Raw genomic sequence first — 20,225 nt, 5'->3', positions numbered from 1 at the left:
GAGAGAGAGAGAGAGAGAGAGAGAGAGAGAGACGCCGATATCCACGCCGACATTCTAGATTAACGTGCAGTGTTATACCGCGAGCTGCTCCGTTGATCCTTCCTTCGAGCTCAACGGAATTTGCAGGGTTAATGCAGAATCGAAATTTAATTTGATTTACAAGCTTCCCTTTTCACGGGGAGAGTCACAAACGAAGTGGGAATTAAGTTTCTCCCGTCGCCTCTTAGACGCGTTTCCGCGCCCTCGGCGATCGATCCGGAATAGGATTTACGGCGCGTTAATTAATCACTCCTCCGCCAAATATCGATGAAATGCTGATGTATGTCACAGGCGAGTTCACGCACGACCGTGCAGAGCAAACACGGGCGCGCGCCCGCTACAATCCGGCGTTGTACGTTAAAAGCAGAAGCGCGGCCCAACTCCAAAGCGGTAGCTGCGAATTGCTTCCTGCGAATCGTGCGGAATGGTAAACCGGCGTTAACACCGGCGCACATTGTACCGTACGGCAGTTAAAACACACGCGGACGCCGATTAAATTCCATCTCGGGAGAACGTTAATTAAGCGACACTTACAACACGAACATTCCGCGCTCGTGCGCTTCGTCGGTTGCGATTTACGCGCAAGTTATGAAACAGAACAGCGTAACGAACGAAACAATTAGCGTATCCGGAAGTGCACTGACGGGAATCGCCCCGTGTAGAAATTTCTCAGGTTTTTCGCAGATACACAGCATATTCCGAACAGAACGCCCAAATTTCTCACAAAACTAGTTAGCTCGGTACGATGCTAATTGGAGATTCCATTCTGACTCGCCCAGAATAGGCTCCCTGGCAATCAAAGCAGAAAATATGAGATAATGCTCTTCTTTTAGTAAATAAAACCGTTTGTGAATGAAAACATGCCTTTTTACGGAAGTAAATTGCGAATCCTATATTTTTCCTATTAAACATCAAATCCGATAGAATAAAAAAATAAGAAATAAAAAATAAAAAATAAAAACAAAATTTATCTATCCCAGATATATTAAAATATATCTGGGATTTTTTGAATATTTACACTTTTCACGTATCTATATTTATCTGTAAAGTGTCAATGCTCAAAGTATTTCGTATATTTTGTTCGATCAAAATATAAAATAAAATCTAGAAAAAATCTGTAGAAAACGTTTCGGAAAGAAAATGTGCAGATTTACTGTTTGAAGTCGCATGTTTAAAACATCACATACACACACACACACACACACGGATGTGTTAGACTTCTAGAACTCTTGAATCCGAATTCTCGATCAGAACAATGATTCATTTTACAAAATTGGACTAGATCCTAATTAAATCTTAAAAAATGTTCTCCATGGGCTTTCAACAGAGAAACCTTGTCCTCTCGAGATCAATCTTAAAGAGTGAAAAAGATCTCGAAGAATGTTCATCTCAAGCACGAAGGTATGACGAACGGTATGACGAAGATCGCCGGTACTCTTCCTACGATCGGCGGCCCGCGTGCACGCTATTGCATTAGCATGCCGATAAAAGGGGAATGCGATGTCAATAAAGATTAATTGGCGAGAGCAGCAGACGCTTTGGCGAGTGCCCAGACGGAGCATAGCGAGCGAGCAAAGGAGAGCGGCCAGAAGCCGTCCAAGTCCGACAATACTGCACACGAATTTCTGCCGAATTGTTTGGCATTCTACGGCCGAATTTACGCGATATTCGCTGGACATTGGGCTTTGATTAGCGGGCCACTGAATTTGTCGAGTAATATGGCCCCCGATGCTCGCGTGGCAAGCGATCGCGCGCTCTGTACACAGCGATCGAGTTTGATATACTCCATTGATGATGCATTGCATGTTCAACAGTATTAATGTTCCATGAGCTGCATATATATATGTGCGTATATATACTATATATATACATACATACATACATACATATATATATATATATATATATATATATATATATATACACACACCCGATATTGCGTAATTATTTATGCGGTCGTTTGCACTCTTTACGAATAGCATTAATATGAACGCAACGATGAATAATCAAGGGGACGTTATATTCAGCAATATTTGCAGAATATTTTAGGACGCGGAGAATGGCGCTATTATTCCGCGCGGATATTTTGGCCGTTAACTTTGTTGTGAACGTTAATATTAATACCGTGACGGGGAAGCTCTCTCCGGGCCCGAAACCCCGGCAACGTCGAGCGTCAATTCATCGATACCATTCATCCATCACGCTGGACGTGTGCGAAAAATAAATCTTCCGCGGACGCCGCACGCCTAAGGAGCCATAAACAGCGAAGTGGTGTTCGATGTTACGCCGTAAACACCGTCGGTCTGTTCGATTCAGTCGTCACTTTGTATCGTTCGTTCGGCGGTCGAGACGCTAAATCGTGGACAATTAATTTAACGCCGCACGATGACGCGGGCTCATTAGCAGTTACAAATCCCGTAATAGCCTATACATTTAATATTATTTATCGATATATTCTCCATATTATGTGTCAAATAAATTACGGAATTGTTGAGGCAGGGGCAGGGAAAGGAGTAGCAAACGCTCGTGCTCGTTCGTAATCGGCGGTCTCATGCATTTTAATAAACATCGTCGAAAGAGGGAGAGATCCCGTCGACAATCCCGATAATTTATCGAATTAACACAAATTAATACCCGACGTCTATTATTATCATCATTAATAACAAAATAACAAACGTTAACATAAATATGCAGAAGTCCGCTTTGTCCCGCGGTCAGCACCGATCCCGTCTAATGTGTATAACGCTCTCTCACGCTATGATCAATAATATATAATAACATATACCGGGTGTCCCCGGTGAAAATTTGTTTGTCACGTTTCAACTTGTCGATTTTGCGAGTTTCATTTGAATGAATAAATGAACGAAAGTCGGGCGCGACGTCGCGCGGTACGTGAGGTCGACAACACGCGCCAGAGTAGATTAATGTGTTTCATCGCGAGCAGAGACAGACAGACGGACAAGTTCCCCTCGATATTATCTTTCATCGACATTGAAGAGCAGCGTCCCGCAACGCTGTATTTCGCGCTTCCAACGCGTTTGAATCGTGCTCGGGATCGTAAAACACGCGTTCCGTGTGAAAAGCATGCGTGAGTGATACATTGCGATTTTAGTGTCACGTGTCAACGTGACGATAGGGATAGAGAGAGAGAGAAAGAGGAGAGAAGAGGTCGCACGGACGTTAACGTCAGCTCGTTTATAGTTAAGAGGCAGACTGCTGAATCAGCGGGTAGTCGTCGACAGCTTCGTGGCCGCTCAAGTGGTCGTCTGAATTGAATTTTCCTCTCAAGAATTTCTCGAAGGGATCGAAGAACGTATGCGCCAGTCGCGCGATTAAATCGGCTTACCTTCCCCCGCCAGCGCCGCCGCCGCCGCGGTCGCCCCCGTTCGCGGGCGATTTTTCCTGCGGTACCCTCTCAATTTTCCGCCTCGTACGTCCGCAATTTTCGCGCCATTCAACGAATCGATTCGCGTATCACGATGCGCATGACGTGGGTTCTCCTTTTTTCCCGGGTTGCCATTAATCATGCACCTTCCGCTCGCATTAAATATCGGCTCTCAGTGGCGTGACACTGCGCGATGCGCCGCGTGAAGTATGGTTACGCGAGATAAATGTATGGAACGAATTATCGCGGCCCCTCGTCCTATGGAAAACGGACACGCGCTCGATATGGATCCGACATCGAAAAGCACCTGCTGTACTACACGGCTTATCGGGAACCCCGTCCGGATTATCGAGTCCGGTCTCGAGCGCGACGCAAAAAAAAAGCGTGTCGCGCTTGATTCGCTATTCCGCGCAAAAATACGCGCGGCGACACATCGCGAGTTTACTTTCGGGAAAAATTCACGCCGGAATTAGCCAAATTTCGGTAGACCAGCGATTTGCAACGCATCCCGGAAGCGCGACGGAAATCTTTCATGTCGGTTATCGCCGTTACTCAAGACCCATTTTCGATTAATCGAAATAGAAGAAAGATATAAACGCAGAGGACATTACAGACTTTTTTCGTATTCGTTTTTTTTTATTCGATTTTATTATGTCTCTATATTAAGATAGAAAATAGCTGGAAAACACATACAAGGTGTCTCACAACCACCGTAAAATATTCTAATAGCGTATTCTGAAAATAAAGTAGAATAAAAAATCCTTATACAAAAATGTCGAGGCTACAATTTACAAGTTTTTGAATTATAACCGATTATTACCAGTAATCTTTGATCGTGTAGAATTCGTGCGCTCAAGCCCGTAGTTATACAGCATACACATCGTTTTATCATTTGTTATTGACTTCACAATTAATATTGATTTTTACAACATAGCTGATTTCCTAAAAACATTAATAATTATTATTGTTAAAATTGTTAAATTTAATAGTTTCACACTTGAGAAATAAGGATTTTTGCGTTTTTTATATAAAAAGTAATCTAGATAGATAATAAAGTAATAAAAGATAATAAAGTAATTTGATATAAAAAATAATTAATGGAAAATAATTTATTATTATTTTTGTTCTTCACATTTTATGAGGAGTGAATCATATAATTCTAATAAATCGAGGCAATAAGATTAATTTGTCCACATTTCTTAAACAATTTAAATTTTTATTATCTTAGTTTGGATCTTATAATTTCAGTATATCAAGATTTTAATAAAAACTTAAATTGTTTAAGAACTGTGGACAAATTAATCTTATTGCCTCGATTTATTAGAAATATACGATTTCACTCCTCATAAAATATGAACATCAAAAATAATAAATTATTTTCCATGATTACTTTTTATGTCAAAAATCGCAAAAATTCTTATTTTTCAAGTGTAAAACTATTAAATTTAATAATTCTAACAATAATAATTATTAATGTTTTTAGAAATCAGCTGTGCAGCAAAAAAAAATATATATATTTCAGTATGTACTAATAACATACGAGTATTTACTTAAATCTAAATTCTCTCGTTTAAACAGAATAAACTTTCGTGAAAAGCAACACGCTGTTTTACGAAAAAATATATTTTTCAAAAAAATATATTTTCTCGTTTGGAAGAGATTTTTTTCGAGGTAAAAATATGTATATTAGTACAAGAGTAAATGTGTTGTTAGCATTCGCTGAATAAATATGTTTTTACTTTTTGCGAACAGAGACATTTCTTATCTTTTACATATTTTTTCTCTGAGTGTAGTGCACTGCAAAAGTAAGATCTGCCCGTAAGATTGACTTCGTTAAGAAGCATAGTAGATTTTGCCAGAAACACAATGAATCTGTTAATAACGAATTCTTTAAATCAATCAAAATATAAGTAGCACGTATAAAATGAAATGAGAGTAACTGCAGAATGCCGATCTATTCCTCGGTTATAAAATTCTACAGTAAATTTTACTGTAAAATTCTCTCCGGGCACAGCGAAAGCATAAAAAAGTTTAAATTCAATTCAATTCTGCGCTATAGCGCGCAACTTTCAGGATTCAGGTGATGTAACGCGTTACACATGATTCAGGAAACGACGATATCACGAAGGAATATCTCGAAAAATACGTGGTGTGTCCATTTGCATGTCAGCGATAACGTTGCGTGAAATCCGAACCAGCATCTGCATGCTGTCATATCAATTTTTTACGCTGACGCTAATGCGATATATGGTGTCGCGCAGGGATGTTCGTATAATTTTTCTTATTGCATTCGCGTGACAACATGTACCTGTAAATGTTTCTCTGTCATCGCGATCTTTTATTCGCGCACCTATATATGATTTACGCGAGAGAGAGAGAGAGAGAGAGAGAGAGAGAAAGAGAGAGCAAGTACAAATATTCCAATGATTATTTCTTATTTATCCACGTCATTCGATATTACGACTCATTATTATTCGCATATTAATTTAACGTTATAATTTAACGTTATTTTTAAGGTAAAAGTATCAATATCCTAGTTTTGGACATTTTTGTTAGTCTCCAAATACGAATATTTAAGCTCTCCACACATAAAATGTATACACATATTTATCGAATTTATGCATATATTCTATGTTGAAAGTTTAAAAAAGATTCCCTTGAAATTTAATGGATTTAAAGATCAAAGCAATAATAATATCCAGTATTGGGTATGGAAGCTTTTACTTTACCTTCATCACTTTTAATATAATCGCCAATAATGAAATAATTCAATAAGAAAGACAAACAATAAGGTAGCGCGATATTACTCGTCATTCCTGACAACAATTTCACAGGCCGCGCGCAACGTGTCTCTCGCTCTCATATTAATAAACCGTCTCGAAGCGAGATTTACGCGAGCAATTGTCGTAAAGGGACAGTGATGAAGCGGCTCTCTCTCTCTCTCTCTCTCTTTCTCTCCCTCAATTTTATCACGACGTATTAGAATTAAACTCCGCTTGCTTTGTTTCACCTTCACAATGGAATTGCGGGGGAGCACACAGAGGTGGAGGGCTCCCGTATAACGCTTCCTCGGCGACATCTTTTATTACCCGGACTGCGACATCCGCACCCACGTTCATCGCTTGGAATTGTACTCCCCGAGTTAATCGACGCGTCTCATAAAATCCGGATAATTTATCTCCCTCGTGATTACCACGCGACTCCATCTCATCGCGAATGCCGCACCGGGACGCGCGCCGACGTAATTAAAAGCGGTCGCGGTCGCACGATATCGACGATAAGCTCGCAACATTATATCGTCTCGTTATACAAGACACACACATAGAGAGAGAGAGAGAGAGAGACAGAGAGAGAGAGAGAGAGAACAACATTATAGACATTATAGACATACACACACACACACAGCAGAAAAAGGAAGAGAGTTTAGCGTTTATCGCGAAGCGCATGTCGCGATCACAGCGGAACGCTTGGTGTCCAAGCGACTGTATTATTAGTCATTTTTCCGAAACGCCTGTCATTAAATCCAAACAAGCGCGCGCGCGCGCTTCATCGGGATGCGATTTCCGAGATGATGGCCGTCGGGATAACTTGCGGCGCGGCAAGTTCATTACCACTGGCCCGCGCTCCGGCTATATTTGCATATCGCGTTGCACGTTAATACGCGCGGCATGCAGGCCCGTAACTAGAACACGGCGAAATTTCACCATCTCCGTTGAACTTTAGAGACGCCAATTACGACTTACATAGATATTAGATAGTTTTCCCCCCTCCCCCATCCCGTTAACTCCCTACCTCTCGCATGTATCTTTAGTTTCGTTCGCGTCGCGATACCGTCTTCTTCTTTTGCGAGAAATTCACTTCTTCCATGCCGAAACATTGCGCATTTCTCTTTCTTATCGACGCTGAACTGATTCGTTTTTGACAGTTCTCGCGATTTTGGCAATGCCGATTCCGACGCCGGCTATCTGGCGCGGCTCTACATTGTGATTCGCGCGCTGTGTTATCGTTTCATATAACATGCGGTCAGGTAGATCGAACGCGCGTGACCTAATCGCATACTGATATCCGCGAGGACATAACGTCCCGATTATGAAGCACTCGTCAAGCCCGGTGACGCAATTGAACGCGATGGAAGGAATATTCATGCGTTGTTCATTGTTGACGTTAGATTATCCAGAATGGAAATGATGTTGACACTAAATTATACAGAATGGTATCGAAGTCGAGCCGTGTCCAAGTTGACCGGGAAAATGTGTATGTGTGTGTTGTGCATGCGCGCTTTTTGTACAGCGGAGCAGACGCGTTATCTCTTTTGCGCGGGGATTTATAATCAATCGACGAAATTTCACACTTTCGACTCGTACCATCTACGCGGAGAGAATATCGTAGCTTTTCTTCATATAAAATTGTTTTCAATTTTATTACGTTTTCTAGAGGTGCAGGAATGTCCGTAAAATTTATCTAGCTAAAGAAATATAGTAGATATTTTCTCTCTCTCTCTCTCTCTCTCTCTCTCTCTCTCTCTCTGTGAAAAAAATGTTTACTCGAGGAGTCTAACACTCTTTAATGAAATTTGCTAAGTTCAATTACGAATTGAACGATTTTTTATCTCCTTCATTTACATCAAACGTAAACAGTAATTATGAATCTATTAAAATCACTCGACAATCGAACGATCTTCAATTGAATTGATCAAATGTCAATCGAACGGTCGGCGATTGAATTGGCTCATATTAATCGTCGATTAAGCATGATAATTAATCAAAAGAGTAATTGATTACTTGCGACCTTGTGTGACAGTTGCGATGCACGTGCTCGCGTGATAACGCTCGAGTGTCGTGCTCGAAATGAGTGGAGTCAATGGAGAAACAGGAGGAGGACACGATCTACGAGAACACGATCGAGCGCTCCGCTCCGGAATTTTCTCGACAAACGTCAGCCGGGGTCGACGCAGCGAGTACGAGTGCGTGTCTCGCGGCTGAATGGAACGGCCTCGCCTAATGGATACATTTGCCAACACAATGCGAGGACCGTCCAATATCTTGGCGGCCATTATCGTGACATCCTGCAGCAGCAGTTTCGACGCAGCAGCTGCATCCTGCGCGCGAAGCTGCGACACGACGGACTCTCTCCCGGGCGAGGTTCCTTCGGCTGCCTCGCCGCACAATGGCGTACTTCGTCGTATGACTGTATATCCCTGGCATCGTTTCAAGTCTTAACAACGTCAATGCGTACGTGCACGCGCGCGATTTGTGCCTCCGGTAAAAACAAGACAAGAAGATCCTCGAGGAAGCCTCGGCGAGAAATTAGTAAGAGCGCGACGATGCAGCGGCGCTCGTTCCAAATCTCGACTCCTACGCGAAGTTGCGCGCCGGAATCGGCGACCTTCACGACCAAACTCTTCCCTCTCGAGCTGTTCTACCGATACTATTCGACGCGGCTCGAAATGTAGAGGAGACTATTCGCGTTATCTCCAAGTACAACAGGTAAGACGCGATCTCTCGAATCGCGCACGCTCGATTTCGCCGAACGGAATCACAGAAGCGGGCCGACATTCGCGCGCTACATTCTCGTCGGCGAGAATCAAGACGCGGCGCGAGTCGCCGCGGGTTTATGCAGATTTTATGATCAATAATCAGTGCTTCGAAAGGGGTCACATTACGCCTATAACGCCGGCATGCATTACCATAATCTTCAAGGCGGCTCTATTGCGCGGTGCTTATTGCGAATAATCGCGTTAACTGCACCGTCGCTCTGCCGCTATTGCATCAGCCTCTCCCCGTTATCACTCCCCGGCATTTCGCAGCCGCGCACGGTCGCCGTTAATCTTCGGGGAACAAACTCCCGGGAAATTGCAAAATTGCCAGTCGGTCGCTTGGATAAACGCGCGATCGCCGCAACTCTTCTTCGCGTGAGCGTTAAATGCCGCGCGGCGTGAGTAAACACAAAGACGCGAAGTTTCTTGCGCGGCAAGCAAAGAGTTAGTTGCACTGAGATAAAAGTGTTTGGTGTTTGTAACTATAACTCAATCTTTTTTCTCTCAGTGTTTTCGATAAAGAACAAGAATCTGTGTCTGTTAGCTAGATCTCGTTGTAACGTACATGGAGAGAGAATTTTATAATAAAAATTACTATATAGGGTTTTGTAACACCGAGAAATAGATCGATATTGTGACTCACTATTCGTTCATTTTACATATTCTACTTATATTTTAAGAACTGAAATGTACCGTTATAACATTTGCTATGTTTCCAGCGAAATTCTAGACATTTCTAGCAAATTTTCTATATTCCTATAGCAAGACAGATCTTATTGACAATTTGTTCCTGTACTACTAAAATGAGGAACATTAGTAAAATTAAAGAGATCTTATATATAAACAAAAACTATAATATATTCTCTCCATTTATGGGTACATAAAAATATAGTTGCCAGTAGACATGTATTTTGTATGAAACCAATATAGTGGCAACAGTAGCAAAAGTTACAGCGGCAAATTTTTGATTACGGTAACGCGAATGTATTTTCAACCAAGCATAATTAGCTGTGGCAATGACATCTTTCTTTTCTTGTCTTCTCGACGAGAGCAACGGCGGTATCGATATAGCTATTCTTAGATCGCCGCAGGAAAAGCGGCGTTTCTGGAAGAAAAATGAAAAGCGCGTAGATCGAAACGACGATTAACATTCCATTTCTTATTCTATCGCGACGACGTGAATCGAGAATTTAGGAAAAGAACGAGAGGAAGACGATATCGCGAGATCAAACGACGTACGCTATACTTTGCGCGGAAAATCACGCGACACATTAAATATGTCCGGTTTCGCGCGATCCTGTTTTAGAATTAATAGCATTACAATTACGCCACAGTCGCATAACATGGATCCTGCCGGCTTAACATTGCTACGTGTTGTTTTCCTCTTTCATTCGACTAAACGAATCCTGTTATCTCGGACAATATCAAAATAAAAACGTAGACCGCCCGACGACTACTATTTTATAATTAACCGACTGTGTAAACTCGTGTGTTACGCGTATATATTTACGCGAGTGCCTCGCTCGACATTTATAATGCAAATTTTTTATATTCGCGACGAATATGATGTTTTCCGCGAGGAAATGTACGAAATATCGAATACAGAGACATCTCTAAAATAAATAGACGCTATGACTTTTTATAATGATCATTTATTTTGCTTTATCAAGTTGATATAAATAAATGACTATTGGTAAAAATCATACTATTTACTTTTGAAATGTCTCGGTATATTTTCTTTGCTGAAAGTGCACGAGAGTATTCTTTTTCTTTTATATATATAACTCGGCAATAATTAGGAATAGAGTAAAAATTCAACTATTGACATTCCCTTAATCATCCCTGAGTCAAAATTTTAGCCCTATTTTCGATCAGAACTCTCTAACACCTACACATGTTCTGAAGAATATATATATGTTTAATACACATGAAAACTGAAGTCCTGCTCAGCGTTTCTAAATAGCAAAAACATGCTAAGTACTATTTGTAGAAAGAAAACGAAGTCAAGTTTGTAGGTTAAATAGAATCAAAAGAGATTTATACAGATTTCAGAATATCAAAGTAGGTATTAAATAGAATACTGAGGTCGAAAATATGATTAAAATTTCAGCTCAGGTTTGACACTCTGGAAAAAGACGCGAAATGGTGATTCTTTTAGAACATGGATACTTTTTCCATGAATTTCATTAAAGTCGGAATAATACACTTAAGAAACAGAAAACACTTAAAAAATAGAAAAAAACTGATATAATAATGGCAAAAGTAATTTTCGAGTCTCTCGAAATTTTGTATTCTCCATCGTGAGTGAATAAAGTTGAGCGACGTGTTACTAGCTAGAATGAAGTTCCTTGTAAGTGTATGATATACTGTTTCGGATAATGAAAGCAATTTTCATTCATGAAATGATTGAAATCGAGCGTATGGACGGACAAGGTAAAGTTGGCCCATAATTAAAGGCCGGCAGAAGGGCTGTGGGAGACCTCTCGCGGAGACCCCGGAACTACTAATCAAGATACATATTTTATATGTGACCTTCTTACTCTGCGCTATATTGGGCAACTGAACCCTTTACCGTGGCAAGATGGCCACGTTGCTGCAAGATTTTTGGTTATTACAAAACAAAATATACGGTTAACAAGATCGTGGCGGGCATTAACTATTAAAAGAAGGCTCTGTCATGTTTATCAGTCGCAATAATTGGTTGTCTGAGAAGTTGTAATTTCGAAATTCCGAAACCATAAGCCATCTAGCCCCGGTCTTCTCTACACGGTCCCTTCGAACTTAACGTTTTAATTCAAGCTGTTGCCTTTTATCGTCGCCGTTATATACCCGTTATATATCCGTTATATACTCGTTTTCCCATTAAAACGCGACATCTGCGTCACGTAAAACATTTTTCTCGGGGATCCCTTCAATTAATCAAACAGCCCTCTTTGTGTGCGGTACGGCGCGCGATACGATACAATATTCATACTTCATCCGTCACTCTAAAAGTTCTCCCGGTTGGTAGCATCGCAAGAGGAGTCATGTTGCCGATATCGTCGTGATACACACATACACACACATACATACAGTTACAGCATCGAGCTCGTTTAATTTTTATTCTTGAAAGTCGAGGCACGTGGAATCGTGGGCCGCATTCTAGCTTTCGCGGAAAGTTAACGGCGCCGGGAAAGAGAGAAAAATTGAAAATTTAATTACATCCTACGGGAAACTCGAGTTAGATCCAATAATGAGCCTCAATCGATCATTCTCCAGCACATCCGCGCTACGTATTCAAACTTCGAAGAGGAGGAGGAGGAGGATGAGAAGGAGGAGGAGGATGAGAAGGAGGAGGAGAGAGAGAGAGAGAAGTGAAGAAATCGCAGAAAAATGTGGAAATCGTAGCGGGGGAAATAACGCGAGGGAAATAATCGCGTAAATCAGCCGCAACGGGAACGGCGACAAGTCGGGCATTCGCGGACCTGCGATGACCTACCTTCATGAAAAGCAATGAACAGTCAAAGGTTAAGCCGCGCAAGAGCGACGACGCGTAATATATGGTGAATCCGGACCGTTCGCGGCGTTCCCGTTGCTCTTTAAAATCCGGAGAAATTTATCGCGCGAGATTACAACGTCGAGATTTGATTGTTATCTATCGCAGCCAAAGCGAGTTCGAGATAACGCAACATGCGTAACCGGGAAGTGCGCTTATTACCGTTTCTGACATCTTACATCACTGAACTCTGTGGGCAATTTTGTCAGTTTATCACGAAGTTGCAACGGGCTTGTGCGGCCGCATATTTCGTTTGCACAAGATGTAAAACTACTGATTATCGCGTATATGCAAACAGCCGAGGTTTCGCCCTCGTCGAACGCCTGACTTGAATATCTGTGACGAATTTTTCATTCAACAATCCTTCGTGAAAAGGCGCACGAACAAAGGAGAAACTCGCTGAAACTCGCCTGCTCGAGAAGGACTCGAGAGATCGCGCAGCAACAATTTTTCTCGCTTTAATGAGAAAAGCGAGAGATAAGCGACAAGTTCAGAGCGAGATAAGACGCGATAAAGTACACCGTAAACATTGCGCTTACCACAGGTGGACGGAAGAAAAGCGTGATAAACCGAATGAAAAATCAAATTGTGAGTTCAAACGTAATCTAATCTTGCGCAGCTCGGGCGATTAATCCCGCGAGAGCGAACGCTCGCAAAATGAAACATATCGGATCGTTTACTACGAAGTGAGATCCGAAAGTCAACTTCTCGTAGGGTTCTCGCGGGAAATTTCCGTTTATCTATCATTGGGAGGAAAGACGCGCCCTTCCGAGGTTTCGCTGACGCGTCCGTCTTAAAAACCGCACTCCACCTCTGTCGATTGAAAAGTCAACTCACTCTTGTGTTTCGAACTGCTCTTCCACAAACCCCTGAAGAACGACATCCTGGCCCAGCGCAGCGCTAGTCCCAACAGCTCCGAGACCTTCTCTCTCGTCACGATCTGCCTCGCCAGCTTTTTCCCTCCTTCGGGCTCGTCCACTCACAAACCTCGAGATTTGTCTCGCGTGCGGAAGCAAAAACGCGAAACCGAAGCCGAGGAGATTTAATTATCGTTTACACGAGAGCCACTGAACACGGGCCGGCTTTCGACGGCTGGAGCGGAGCCCTCGGGGTTGCGGATAACAGCTGGTCGCTCGGCGGGAGATCCTCCTCTACCTCCTCCTCTTCCTCAGAACGTGCTCGGCCGTGCAAATTCGGAGCTACCACGCGCAAAACGTGTTGCCGCGGTGGCAGCGCGCCGCGATGTGAACCGTCCGGAACGGTTTATGGCGCTCGCCCTCTCGGCCGCGAACATGCGCATCCCCGTCCGCGTCCCACCGCCCCCTCGCCCGCCCGCCGGCCCAGATTCCGGTTCCGCTTCCGAACCGGATCTCTCTCGCTCGCCGAAAGGATAAAGATTATTTTCACGTGTTCGCGTACGTGGACGAAAATCCGCGAGAAGGCGTGGGATCGCTGAGTTTCGAGGAGCGTGTGCGGAAAAATTGCGACTCTTAGGTTGCATTCTGAAGATCCTTTCGAGGGAAATTTTACTATGGAAACTTGCTATAATTTGCGTTACACATACTATAGATGCTATAGTAACATTTTCCTCTAAAAGGACGTTTTTGAATTCAAACCTGAAACTGACGCGGCTGAGGTGGAAAGAATTTCGGGTCGATGACAAAGAGAGCGTGTATGAGTGAACGAGATGGAAGTAGAGAAAATAGAGGAATTTCTACTGTGAAAAGTTTGCACCGGGATGAAACGCTCGAATCGATAGGATTAAGAACTAAAACGCTTCGATGTCGCAAGAATGGCGCGGTGAAATCAAAATGTTGTGATCGATAGAAATGAATGAAGAAGTCACGACAAGTCTCGAAGCGGCTATCGGCGGACGAGCGAAGCAATTTGGTATTTATCCTCGCTGGCGACGTAGTTGCCAAGAAATTGATGCGCTGCTCTCCGGCGTGTTCCCGAAACACGGGACGAAGGTCTCGCCACCTAATTTCACGGGAGATGCTCGCCCTAAACTCGCGAGAGTCGAACTTCCTTGGAGAACCTCGTACAAGGTAACGATTCGACCCCCTAATCGATTTAGCGCGACTGCCATTTTCCGGCGACTTCGCGAAAACGGGAGAAACGTGTTCAATTCGGAGATTAAAGCATGCAATAGAGATCGCGTGAAGTCGAGATTTAAGAGACAATTCTCTTACAGCGCATCCTCTAAATGGAGACGTGGGAGTTAAATTGTCCTAACAATGAATATTTTTCCATATCATATTGCGTAAAGAAATATTTGTCAAGTGCAGATTTCTAACATGAAAAGAAAAGTTTGGTTGAACTAATCAAACGTCTGTTGAATTTCAGTTAAAGTTACCAGAATTTTGCTCAAGTTGATAAGATTTTTAACCAGAATTTGTAACTGCTCAAGTTAACCAGAAATCTTGTTAACTTGAACAATATTCTGGTAACTTTAACGAGATTTCTGATTCGTTCATATTTCACCAGATATTTGATCAATCCGACCAAACTTTTTCTTTATGTGTGATACTTAGAAACGCTTACTTTATATTTAAAAGGTTTGTAACCACTTATAGGCAAAAACGAAAGATATTGTGTTTGTAAACCAAATTTAAGCAAATTAATCCCTTAAGTACGCCCGGAAAAGTTTTCTGGTAAAATATTAAATTCCATTTGATTTATTTTAATTATTGTATCTTTTCTCTAATTTATAGCAATTACAAAATACATATATTTTGTATTCTCTTTTACAAAATTCCTACAAAATTGCTATAAAAAAGCAAGAAATTTTGACGTTTATTTGAAAAAAAGAATAACTCTGGGAGGAGAATCACGTATTCATTTTAAATCACCACTGAAGAGATTAGAATATGAGTTAAATTAACCCTCCCTTCACACAAGCACTTTCAAAAAGAGTCACGCGTCTGTTTAAGGGTTAAGATACGCTCGTTTCACGGGTGAAGTCGCCTCTGGCGGAACAGCTCCGCTTAAACCGAAATTATGGAGTAAGGTAAAAGTGCTAATTCCCGGAATGTCCCGGATATGTACCTAATCCTAGACTATTGTTTTGATCTACAAATACAAATAAATACGATTTAAACTTTATAAACATAGAGTGCATGTTTTTACTCAATACTTATACATATATTTTATGTTGAAAGTTTAAATAATTATATCTAAAAACCAAAACAATAAGAATGTCCAGGATAAGGTACATGCTCGAGCATTGGTACTTTGACCTTACTCGCTCGTCGAGCCGGGATATCGAGCCACCGTGACGCCTGAGCAAACCCGAAAACTTATCAGAGCGCGTCCGTGCGCTCGCGGCAGAAGATACAAGCGAGAACGAGGGATGCACTCGATTATCGAAGCAGTTATGCGTTCGTTAGCGCGCGATTGACTTTAGACGATGGCGGCGGCGGCGGCGACGGCGCCGGCGGCTCGTCGAATCGATTTCACGTGCGCTCGACCAAATTGCCAATCAATCGAGGGAAGGGAATCGGGGAAAACAACTGTACCTTCCGTTGCCTGCTAAATTACCCCGCATCCATCGGCCGCATCGGATTACGGATTCAACTAACGCGCGAGTAAATAGATCGTAGCGAGACAATTGTACACAAGCTAAAACGGTACTCTCGCGTAGCTTTTTCGAGCGCCGAGCAAGAACGAGTGATTTTTGTTCGTTATGTCTATTTTTGTTCCGTCGCTAATGTTTCATCAACGTCTCAATATTACTCGTTAACTCGTTTATCGCGCGCGCGCGCACGAGAGAGAGAGAGAGAGAAAGAGAGAGAGAGAGATTTGTTACGTTACTGGCAACACGAGCGCTAATTTCGTGAATAATCTTGTTAGTCGTGCGAAACGGGTCTTGAAATGATCCTCTGAAAAATGATCCATGTCAAAATGTCGTCAAAATCAAGAAAATTGTCGCTTGATAGAGCAAAAATTCCCTACTAAAAAGGTACTTCAGGAAGGGAATAAGCTACGCCGGTGGAAAGTCGAGCGAGATGATCGACGAGAGAAACCGGCAGGGTCGTTCTTCGAGAGACGGCCAGTGTCGAGCTACGAGTTTTTGCACGTCCGGCTTAACGGATGTCACGAAACTCCACTCGGCCTCGTTCTGCCGCTAAACCTCCCTCGGCCCCTCCCGCTTCACCATTGTGGCCCGATCGGTCCCTTTTCGCCATTGTTCTGGTATAAACTGGCATTAAAAGCGGCACGATTTCAGGGTGCTCGGCTTTTGATCCCCGCAGACGAATATTGCCGCGAGGCATATTTTTTCTGTATATATACGAAATATGTGTGTGTGTGTGTGTGTGTGTATGAACTGATCAATTTCCTATAAATATGAAATAATAGTAATTAATTTTACCTGCAAAATGTAAACAATTATATAACTAGTAGATGCAAGTGCGTCCGACACGGCAAAGGGAAGGTGTAACATCACGTTCGAGTGATGTAATGATACGCGAAGCTTTTAGCAATAATTACTAGCAAGATGGAACACACGCCGTATAATATCGTCAAATTGTACCGTCGACGGCGAAATTAATGTGAAACGCGAAACACGCGTGATTTGTCGGAGTGACGTTTTTAGTTGAAAGCAACGCACGCAGCTAGAAAAAGCGTAGAAATGCAAAATAAGTAATTCTACATGGAGAGAATATTAAAGTTTTTTTACCTTTTCATAAAAATTCTTTTCAATTGTATTATGTTTCTCTAGCAATGCGGGGGAGTAGATTGTCAGTAAGATCTACCTTGCTAAGGAATACTCAAGAAAAATATATAATCTTATCCTCTCTTATGCTTTTGCTTTTAAAAGAATCCTTCTCAGGAGGATTCTTCAAAAGTAAAAGGAAAATATGCTAACACTAAAAGAAAAAAAGTACCCTAGTTACAAGGTGCTATTTTTTATAATCCCATAATCCAAGCAGAAACTCTTACTGAAAGAATATGAAGAGAAATAATATCGTGTTTAGAATATTTTCCTTTTCGTCTTAGAAGAATCCTCTCTTAAGGCCATATATAAGAGGATTCCACTGAGGATAAGATTATATTTTCTGAGATTAACATAGTAAATTTCACTAGAAACACAGCACATCTTTTAATACACTAAGAGAAAAACTAAAAAAATAAAAAAATGTTTATTCAATGCTAATAACACATATTTGCTTATATTAATACACATATCTTTCCACCGAGGAAACATTTTTCTTAAATGAGAAAATTTGCATTTTTTCCTAAAACCGTAGCTTTTCATGAAAGCAATTGTTTATTTTATTAAAACAAAAAAGAAAATGTCTAGAGTTTAATAAAAATATATTATTAATAAAAATATATTATTAATAAAATATATTATTAATAAATTTATTTTCTTAATATTTATTCAATGTAGTACATTTACGTAGTAATACATTTTAATTCCTAAAATATAATGATTGAAAACAACACGCAGATATCGAAGCATCAAAATGCAAGATAGGAAGCTAGCATATATGAAATGAAAAAATTATCAATTATTGCAAATGTTAATCTACTTCTCGGTTACAGAGTTCTGAGGTAATTTTTATTATAAAATTCTTTCCATTTATGTCGAAGAAGTAATCGGTCGTGAATATTTTCCATTGAGATGCGGCACGACGAATTTCTCGCAAATGACGCGCGAAAAAGCCGCGACGTCACAGCCGACGTCACAGCCGCTGTCTTTGTACCTTTCACGACGTTTCACGACGCTTTCGTCATTCCGTCGTTCATCGACCGGCGCTTCATGTTTTCGTCTCTTTTCCCGACGTCGCTGGGATCGACAGGAATTCTGTGTTTGACAATGCTCGTCGGGCGTATTTCACGAAGCCGGATGACGTTTTTCGCGAAGCGTCGTGAATTTACGCGCCGCGATAATTGAGAACGTTAACCACGAACGCGCGCGCGAATCGTACTCGCGTTTCCAAAAAGATTCAGCTCATTCCCAACAGATGACAAGTTCCTCTTAAAAAATGACGAACATGTCTTTTTCTCACGTTGATCAGAAATTCTATTCTCGGAATAAAGTCCCGTGGAAACGACTCGCGAAACTCACACTTGCCGCAAACTCGGAAACTGCACTTCGCTCGATACTTCGCTCAATGTTTACTCTGAGAGAAAAAGTTTTGCGGATTTAAGAAAATATCTGTACTCGAAACACAAATGGTTTGCTGATATGAGACAGCAAATAACTCCGTGATGGAAACAAATGATTAGTTATTTGCAATTTGCTGCTTTGAGCAACGCTGCTGTGTAATGGAAGCATATAACTAGTTCAATCTAAATAGATGGGAACAAATATGATTTGTATCTCAGGCAATGTGTTTGTTAAAATGATAAATGACAAGAAATGCCTTACGACAATTCGATCTCTGTTTCTCTAACGACCATTAAACGGCAAACGTGTTTTTGTGCTGTACCCAGGGACTTTCCTCAATGTAGTTCCTCGAGATCGTGTCCCTTCCACAGCGCGACACGTAATTTTCGCACATCTCGGAGACTAACTGTAGGGATAATTATCGATCGCGGTATCTTTCCCGTCTCTCTCGTTTCATCTACCGGCTGCTACTCCATTGGCGCTTCGCCATGACGCGCAGTTGACAGCGTCGACAGCGAGCGAGTCTCGTGTTTGGCACGCTCGTCAAGCACACGAACGCGTGATACACGCGTGTGTATCGTTTGCGAGTATCCCGCACAGTCGATATCTACATATACGGTCATCGACCATACGCAGTACGAATTCCATTACACACGATTATACGGTATTATGCGTGACCCGTGTACGCTCTATAATTTCGAGTCTCTGTCTCTCTATTCCTCTTCGCCCCACCTCGCCATTGTCATTGCACAATCCTTGCACAGACAGCGAGCAGGATATGCATCAACATACGTTGCAAATGAGATGATTCGCGAAATAAATGTAAAGTAAACGTTTGACAATGCTTAGACATGTGTCTAATCCTGGATATTCTTATTGTTTTTTATCATTAATCACAAAATTTGAATTTCTATTAGGTGTACAACTTTGCTTCCGCCGTTTTTTTTCCGAAATTCGAGGTTTTATTGTAAAAAACTGGTTATACATTTATGATTCAAAGTATTGTCCATCGCTGACCACTACTTTCTCCCATCTTTCGGGCAGCGTACGAATTCCGCGTCGAAAAAACTGGTCATCTTTTGAGGCGATCCACGAATCGATCCAATTTTTTACTTCTTCATAAGACCGGAAGTGCTGGTCAGCCAGGCCGTGTGCCATTGATCGAAACAAGTGATAGTCAGAGGGAGTAACGTCTGGAGAATACGGCAGGTGGGATAGGACTTCCCATTTCAACGTTTCCAAGTATGTCTTGACCACTTTCGCAACATGGGGTCGAGTATTGTCATGCTGCAAAATCACTTTATCGTGTCTCTCGTTGTATTGCGGCCGTTTGTCTTTCAATGCTCGGCTCAAACGCATCAATTGCGTTCCATACCGATCGCCTGTGATTGTTTCAGTCGATTTTAATAGCTCATAATATACTATGCCGAGCTAGTTCCACCAAATACAGAGCATGACCTTGGAGCCGTGAATATTCGGTTTGGCCGTCGACGTGGAAGCATGGCCGGGAACTCCCCATGATTTTCTGCGCTTGGGGTTATCGTAATGAACCCATTTTTCGTCCCCAGTCACAATGCGATGTAGAAATCCCTTCCGTCTTTGCTTTTCAAGT

General features: G+C 41.8%; 1 protein-coding gene across 3 annotated transcripts in view; it reads right to left on the bottom strand.

The window, feature by feature from the left end:
- Positions 1 to 20,225, bottom strand: part of LOC116842111 (low density lipoprotein receptor adapter protein 1-like) — a 92,265-nt gene that overhangs the window by 40,576 nt on the left and 31,464 nt on the right. Inside the window, exon 1 of one of the 3 annotated variants that reach the window (XM_032810840.1) lies at positions 13,333 to 13,784. The exons of the other annotated variants lie outside the window; for them this stretch is intronic. Within the exon in view, the coding sequence (XP_032666731.1) occupies positions 13,333 to 13,378 (46 nt within the window). The 5' untranslated portion in view covers positions 13,379 to 13,784. Of the gene's footprint in view, positions 1 to 13,332; positions 13,785 to 20,225 lie in introns of those variants that run through there. 3 annotated transcript variants of the gene reach the window in all.

The sequence above is a fragment of the Odontomachus brunneus genome, unplaced genomic scaffold, assembly GCF_010583005.1.
Source record: "Odontomachus brunneus isolate Ranch 3 - 2012 unplaced genomic scaffold, Obru_v1 Obru_scaffold_021, whole genome shotgun sequence".
Taxonomy (NCBI): domain Eukaryota; kingdom Metazoa; phylum Arthropoda; class Insecta; order Hymenoptera; family Formicidae; genus Odontomachus; species Odontomachus brunneus.
Note: the sequence above shows the minus strand (reverse complement) of the source record. Positions and strands in the feature narration are given on the sequence as shown.